Genomic DNA, 7,578 nt, shown 5'->3' on the forward strand with positions numbered 1-7,578 from the left:
CAGCAGAATTTAGTTAACAGTACTTCAGAACTTAGGCATGTAGTTTGTTATGTAATTGGCCAAATATTGTCACACGGCTATTATTTTGTGATGTTATTGCCAAACTATTAAGGAAATTTAGTTTTTGAAGCAAGTAGACTAATATTGAAATCATTTTGTGATGTGTTAAAGTGAAAAGGCAAGGCAGTGGATTTGTTTCAATTTTTCTTATACATAGGTAAGGCTTGGTTACTATGTAGTATGTTCTTTCTATTCATTTATGAAGAAAATCAAAGATGAAAAGTCAAAGCAAAACTTTGCCCTTCAAAGATGACAAAAACTTTTTTTTTTGTTTTTTTGTCCAGTTTTATATCAACATGTTCTTTTATGAACTAAAAGTTTGCCCTTCAAAGATGACAAAAAGTCAAAGCAAAGACGAGAGAGAAAGTCCAATTTTTTTGTCCAAGCAAAGACCATTTTTTTGTCCATTTTTTTTCCTGGAAAAAACTTATAAAAAAATAAAACCACATGCAAAATGGCGTCGTTTTGGTGGTGTTAACGGCAGCCTTAACTGAGATCTAACGGAGTACTGAATTGACAAACATTGAAAGTTAGAGGGCTGAATTGACAAAACTTAAAGTTAGAGGACTGAAATGAAAAAAATGTGAAAGTTAGAAGGCCAGTTTTGCATTTTTGTCTTGTTTAAAATACCTTACCAATTCTACCCAAAAAAAAAAAAGATACTACGACCACATTATTTTCATAACAAATCAGAGGTGGTTAGTTATTATTGGTTCAAATTTGAATCTAATACTAAGATTAATTTTTTGCCCCAACAATAATAACCAGTAACAACCTGATTTGTTGTAAAAATATTGTGAAAATATTGTGCACATATAGTTTCTTTAAAATAAAATTTAAAAAAAAAAAAAAAACCTTACCAATTATCCCCTAGTTTTCTTGGGATAAGAAAATTCTTGATTTTGAGTTGTTCACTTGGAGCAAGTCACGTGTAGTTCAAGTTGCGTGTAGTTCACAGTTCACACCCTCGCTGCGGTTTTTGTTTTTCCTGAAATCTCTAGAGACCCTTTTTCTCAGTTACCCAATTTCACGCTGGAAGTTTTTCCCTTTCATTTCATGAATATAATTTCCGATTATTACTTTTCTTAAGAAAACTAGAAAACCCTAATCTCCGAATGGAGAGCAAGGTTGTTTGGCCGCGACCAAATCCGGAAACTCAAGCTCCTATAATGAGGTCCCACCGCAACTCAAAGTCAAAGAAATCAACGGTCATGATCAAGGATGTTGTGGTTGACGATGATTGCGTTGTATTGGATTGTGACCCTAATAACTCAGTCGCCAAGGTTAACCATAAGGCTAATTATGGATCCAAATCCAATGACTTGCTTATAGTTGCAGAGAAAGGCCAGGTTTTTTTTTTTTTTTTTTTTAATTTGGACTTGTGGGTATGTTTACAACTTGTTTGGTTTCTGAGAATTTAATTTTAGTGCTTTGTTGGACAAAATTTACTTTGATTTAGTGAGAGTTATGGAGAAAATTGGAGATACAGAATTGGGACTACTTTTATTCCTACTTTAGCAGCTTTTATACTTATTTTTGGTTATTGTGAATTTGTGCTTTAACTTCTTTTTGTGTTGGGTGTGTGTTCCTGATGTAAATTAATTTTAATATGGCCTTTTTTTGAGTTCAAATGCACTAAAATGCGTGTATTTTTGTTTGTCTTTGTGTAAATCAGTCTCCCTTAAAATAATTAATGTATAAAAAAAATTAAGAACAAATAAAGTATAAATTTAAGTACAGTACTACAGTGAAGCACGGGTGTAGGTATCACCATTTCTGAAAAATTATAACATAACACACCACACTAATATAGCACTGCATGTTACTTGTACGACACCAACATGACATGGATTGGCTATTTTCAATTGTAAAAGATGTTAATAAAATTTAAATAGAAAATTTAAATTAGTAATTTTTTGCATCTCAAAAATTAAAAAGGAAGAAGAATGGTTTTTTTTTTTTTTTTTTAATTTTATAAAAACAAATTATAGGATAGGAAGTTTAATGGATATAATTTAGTTGATATTTATTTATTTATTTTAAAATCCCACTTAAATTTATCATGTTAATCCTCAAAATGTATGAATAATCTTTTTCAGGAAAATACTTATTTACTTACCAAGAAAAACAAATGTTTTTTCGCAGATTGCATGCAGAGACTACCCTCATCCACGGCATCTTTGTGTTAAATATCCTTTCAATTCCACACCCCATTATAAGCACTGTGACCAGGTAATTAAGACCACTCTTCTAAGCTACGACACATACAACATAATCTATGTCCTATGTTCATCTTTATACTTTGCCATTCTGATTGATGACCTTGCCTTGCTGAAAGTGCAGTGCCACTGTTATGTTTGCGAATGTCGTGCACCATGTCCATTGTGGAATTCAGATTCTGTGATCTCCAATGACCGCCATTGTCATGCCACCTATAAAGAGGAGAGATGGAAAACTCTGAAGAAGCAATTGTTGAACAAGAGAAATCCCATTAATGTTCAGCCCAGTGCAAGTTTGCGTACAGGCAGGCAGGATTTAACCAAAGTAGATAAGTTGGGCCAACTTATAGATTCCCTGTCCCAAAGCCTAACAAGTCTTGAACAGTTATTAAAAAAAAAGAAAGGGCAAATATACAAGGGTTATTGAAGTTGCTGCTGCTGCTGCTAATGAAGGCAGAAGTGCAGGTTTCACTTGAATATAATTGGCACCATATTACTATCAAGCAATTTATACAGTCGATGCTATGGTTGTTTTTGAGTGGCCTTTACCAACTCTCGTAGCAGCAATTTATTATGGATTGTATAAACCTCTTCAATCAAATTTCCCACGAGGCAATGAAGCACTTTTTCTGTGAAGCTAACCAATGTGCTGATGTCTTGGCTAAAAAATAACCCGATCAAAGCCAGGTTTTTATTATTTTCCATAGTCCACTTGCGGATATTTGTATTTAGCTTTATTATAGTAGAATGGGTCTATATTATGGGAGGCTCTGCCCTCCTAACTATGTTTACCCTGCATTGTTATAAAATTTTCTGGTTTAACAAAAAGAAAAAAATTACACACCGTTTTACGAAAGCTTAATTTGTAAGAGAAAGTCCTAAAATGACGGAGGTGGAATCAGTCAGAAATGCTACCTAACGAGTTGCTGTACGAGAGTTGCCTATTGATTATAGTTTAGACTTTAGAGGTCTTATGGCTTGGTGGGCCTAATCTGACGATAGAAAAATCCACCATTGATTATGTACTACATAGACCTGGAATGGACCACATAACAACTAATAATATCTTCTCTCAAATCTTAATCTCCGAAAAAAATCTAATAATAATTGACAAAATGTATTAATTTTGGGACGTAATGCAATTATGCAAGGAGGGAAGCAGCCAAAGCGCACAAACAGGTTTACCATAGTCTAGTATCTTTTCATGATGATGTTACCTGAGGGGAAAAAAATTGCTTTTAAAATTTTTTTTATTATTATATAGAAACAGGAAGTCTTATTTAATTATAGCAAGAGTTTATACAACAACAGCAATTTTCGGCCTCCAGGAACATTATCTACTACTCCCTCGGCCTATCATATCCCTTACAAAACACTGATATACAAAACTGGGACAGGTGTCGTAGATAGTCAAAAGATGCTGTTGATGGTTTCTCCGTTTCGCTAAAGCGTTTCCCTAGAACTTCCATGCCCGCTCCATAAGGTTCTTGCAATCACATATTAAAGGAAACACATTAGGAGGGAAATTATAATTTTTTGCAGTCAACTAGGATAATACTGTCATAGAATCAATCTTGAGATGGATAAATTTGAACCCCACTTCCCATGCCAACATGAGGCCCTGACGTACTGCTCCCAATGGTGCCATATTGTTAGTTGTTATACCCATATTTAGAGAAAAGCTTGATATCTATAACCCGGAGCTATCTATTTATAGTAGTCAATTTGCAATTAATTATTTAAAAATTTTCTTTCAAGAATTAGGTCTTGAGATGACTTTTTTTTTTTTTTTTTTTTTTGAGAAAAGAAAAAAGGGACTTGCGTGTGGTAGTCACTATCTCACGCTCTACAGTACATTTGGGTAAGCCCATAGGTACCACTAGCTCGAACCGGAGCTTAGAGACCCCGAACTCACACACATCTCAGGCTTTATTGGTTTTTGGTACTTACTAGAAATTGCAATTACAGTCCTTGTGAGAACTCGAACCTAAGATGTGGTGAAATCTCAGCAGTCACTTACCAGTTGTACCACACCTGTTGGTGGTAGGTCTTGAGATGACTTTTAGTAGTGCTTGTACATCAAATTTTAAATATATTTTAAATATATGATAGTATTTATACCTATAAGATACTTTGCGAATAGATTAAATAGCAACATTTACTTCGATGGGAACTGAATAGTGGTGAATCTTTGCAGCCTAACTATGAGAGGCTTTGCCTCCTAACTATGTTTACTCTGCATCGTTTATAAAATCTTCTGGTTTACCAAAAAGAAAAAAATTATACACCATTCTACGAAAGCTTAGTTTGTAAGTTTGGAGCTCCTAAAATGGCAGAGGTGGAATCTGTCAGAAATGCTACCTAATAGTTGTGAATCTTTGCAGCCTAACAGGTACCTTACTAAGAAAGAGAATCCTCAGTTCTAATTGTTAAGTCAGTAAATCGATGGATAGTGTGAGAAATGAGACTGATAGAGTAATAATGCAAGACCTTTCATTTTTTTTTAAAAACAATGTAGCTTTAATGCATCTAAACTTGAATGAAGATCCTCCAGAGTTTTTAGGGAACTCAACCACATGTAGTTCTTTTAATCTTGACATTTTATTTTAAAATAAATAATTCAAATTATACAATATCATTAATTCATTAACAAAAACCGTAAAATAATGATGGCCCATTAGCTATTAAAAAAAACCAATTAACATGATAGTTTTTTTTTTTTTTTTTTTTAATTTAGTTTTCAAGAACTTAGAAAATCCATATTTGAAACCTATTTCATCATTGTACCTCTTCTTCACTGGATTCACACAAACACTTATTTTGAGAATAACTGTGTTGGCCAATCGACCAAAATGAAGGGATTCATAGGCTAATGGTTATGTCATCCCAAGGTGGGTAATTATGGTATTCCTCTATAGTCTATACTCGTCTTCTCGACCATTGTGTTCCTTTGGCATTTACTTGTACTCTTCTTTCTATGGTGAAGGCCAAACCCCCCATAACTAAAATCCACACCTTTTTTATTTCATATATATTTTTCCATAATGTTTTGTGTGTAGTTTCTGGTCCCCCCACACACTAGGTAATTATAGATAAGAATGAAAATAAAAGAACGAAGAAAATTACATTATGATTGATAAAGGAAAACACACAACATTCTTGCCACTAGGCTTCGAAGGGAACAAGGCTTGTACTAGAGACAAGATAAAAGATTTTTTTTTTTTTTAAAGTCCAATTTTTCTTGATTAAAAAGTTAAGGTAATTTTTATTTTGCTCCTTAAAGTCTTAAAATTAGCGTTTGGGTTTTAATCTTTTTGTCCATATGTGGTGTTGAAGTGTTTGTTAAGTGCCACCTCAGTTCAAAATGAGTCACGTAGTTTTAATGTGGCAAAAAGAAGATTGTTTTAATTTGACATTTTGTTTTTGTTTTATTTTTCATTTTCCTTCTATTTTCTCCCAAAATTTCTTTGGCAACTATTCAAATTTTCTTGAAAAACAAAAGCAAAAATGGGGGAGGGGGGATCCCAAAGTAAAAATTGAAGTCAAAAGATTCATCGAAAAACAAACACGAAAGGGCAAAGTTTTGGCTCCAAATTTGTTTGGAACTATAAATTTCCAACAAAACTCGTGATGATTTATTAAACCATTTATGTGTGTTATTTAAATTAGTCGTGCGATTCGTTGAAAAAATGACGTCCTAAAACTACACTACTTTTTCTTTTTTGAGAATACTAAAACTACACTAACAATTTCTGTAGTCAACACATAATAGACTGAAGCAAGATAGTTCTAAATATGTTTATAGCCAAAAAAAATTTTTAAGAAAAAATATTTTGAAGTAAAACCAATGCAAAACATTAATCTCGATCTTGACCAGCCAAACCAATTCAAGCACCACAAAAATTAAGCATAACAAGTTAACAACAAGCCCAAAGCACCTCCAAAAAAAAAAAAGGGATTGGAAGGAACAAGTACAACTTACGAGAATAACGTTGTTGAAATCCATTTAATTTGAGGCCCAAACTTCTATACAGTGCCACTGTACATACAGAGGGCTTGTCCGCTTTATGGAAAAAAGCCCAAACTCACCTGTAAAATGTCGGTTGAGCCGCGTGTACAACATGCAAAAGCTGATTGGTGGGTTCCACTTCCACTTTCACTTTCACTATTTCACTTTTCGTGGGTCGTTCTACTCTACTTCCCGCTCAATTGTAATATTTTTGTCATTTATTTGGGAGAGAAAAAGTCCAAAGGAGTGGGCTAAGGTTTTGTTTGGAATCTGTTTATTTTATTGAAATTATTTTTTTTTTTTGCTAAAAGTATTGTAGATTAAGGTAAAAGTTAGTTGAAATAGTATAGTAAGACTTATAAATAGTACCAAAAAGTATAGTGAGACTTATAAATAGTTTAAAAAATAAGCTAAATATTAAAATAATTTGACAAAATTGATCATACCAAAGAGCCACTAAGATCAAAGTTGTAAACATCAATTTCCCAAAAAAAAAAGAAAAAAAAAAGTTGTAAACATCAATAGCGTCAGGAGGAACTGAATATATTTAACTCCCAATGTGAATAGAATATGTTTAGAGAATATCCAACCTAAACCTAAGTTAATCATAACTTTTTAATGTTGAGTTATTCAAGAGCTAAGCTGATAATCTATGGTATTAGAAAAACAAAAAAAAACTTCACTTGTTTGGACATCACGTTGTGTGATGTGCATGCCTCTATTTATTTATTTATTTTTACAGCTATGCAATGCACACAACAAATTTTACACCTAGATGATGTGGTATATTATTTATTTGTAGAATGTTGTGTATTATTAGTAATAGGTAAAAAAAAATAATGTCAAGTCAGGTGAGAATCAGTAAAATCTTGTCAACTTGTTATTATAACAAAGATTGTCAATTTTATGTGTATATATATAAAGTTAGTTGTCAATTATTAGCAAAATAGATAGAATGGTAAGACTTAAGTATAGTACTTAAGTACTGTTCTTTAGATTCTCTTTTTAACATTTTGGTATGTAGATTTTTCCTCATGAAATTAAAGTGTAATTTTTAGTTAAACAGCTACATGGCTCAATTTTTGAGCAGAGAACTTAAGGAACAGACCTAATGCATTGTATCTAAGTTTTGAGTAAGATAAAAAAGTTCTATCACTAGCGAGTGAGATTAGTAGATTGTTACATTATTAATAATGATTGGTAAATATGTTATCGAAGTTTAGATAAACATTAGTAGTAACTAGTAAAAGTAACTCAACTATAACTCAACAATAATACAGAGCAATCTAG

The 7,578-nt window shown here is 32.5% G+C and overlaps 1 protein-coding gene across 1 annotated transcript; it reads left to right on the plus strand.

Annotated features, from left to right (window-relative positions):
• Nucleotides 1-1,044: 1,044 nt before the first annotated feature.
• Nucleotides 1,045-3,088, plus strand: LOC142621264 (RPM1 interacting protein 13-like). The gene is made up of 3 exons (XM_075794582.1): nucleotides 1,045-1,409; nucleotides 2,206-2,292; nucleotides 2,404-3,088. Exons 1-3 carry the CDS (start codon nucleotides 1,176-1,178, stop codon nucleotides 2,704-2,706), a joined length of 624 nt encoding a protein of 207 aa, XP_075650697.1. The 5' UTR covers nucleotides 1,045-1,175; the 3' UTR covers nucleotides 2,707-3,088.
• The last annotated feature ends 4,490 nt before the right edge of the window (nucleotides 3,089-7,578 follow it).

The sequence above is a fragment of the Castanea sativa genome, chromosome 12 (genome assembly GCF_040712315.1).
Source record: "Castanea sativa cultivar Marrone di Chiusa Pesio chromosome 12, ASM4071231v1".
Lineage (NCBI taxonomy): Eukaryota > Viridiplantae > Streptophyta > Magnoliopsida > Fagales > Fagaceae > Castanea > Castanea sativa.

Bases quoted from the DNA above. Each gene is read 5' to 3' on its own strand.
- LOC142621264 (XM_075794582.1), top strand. From the start codon at position 1,176: ATGGAGAGCAAGGTTGTTTGGCCGCGACCAAATCCGGAAACTCAAGCT. The intron at 1,410-2,205 runs GTTTTTTTTTTT...GTTTTTTCGCAG, and splicing joins TAGTTGCAGAGAAAGGCCAG to ATTGCATGCAGAGACTACCC. The intron at 2,293-2,403 runs GTAATTAAGACC...CTGAAAGTGCAG, and splicing joins ATTATAAGCACTGTGACCAG to TGCCACTGTTATGTTTGCGA.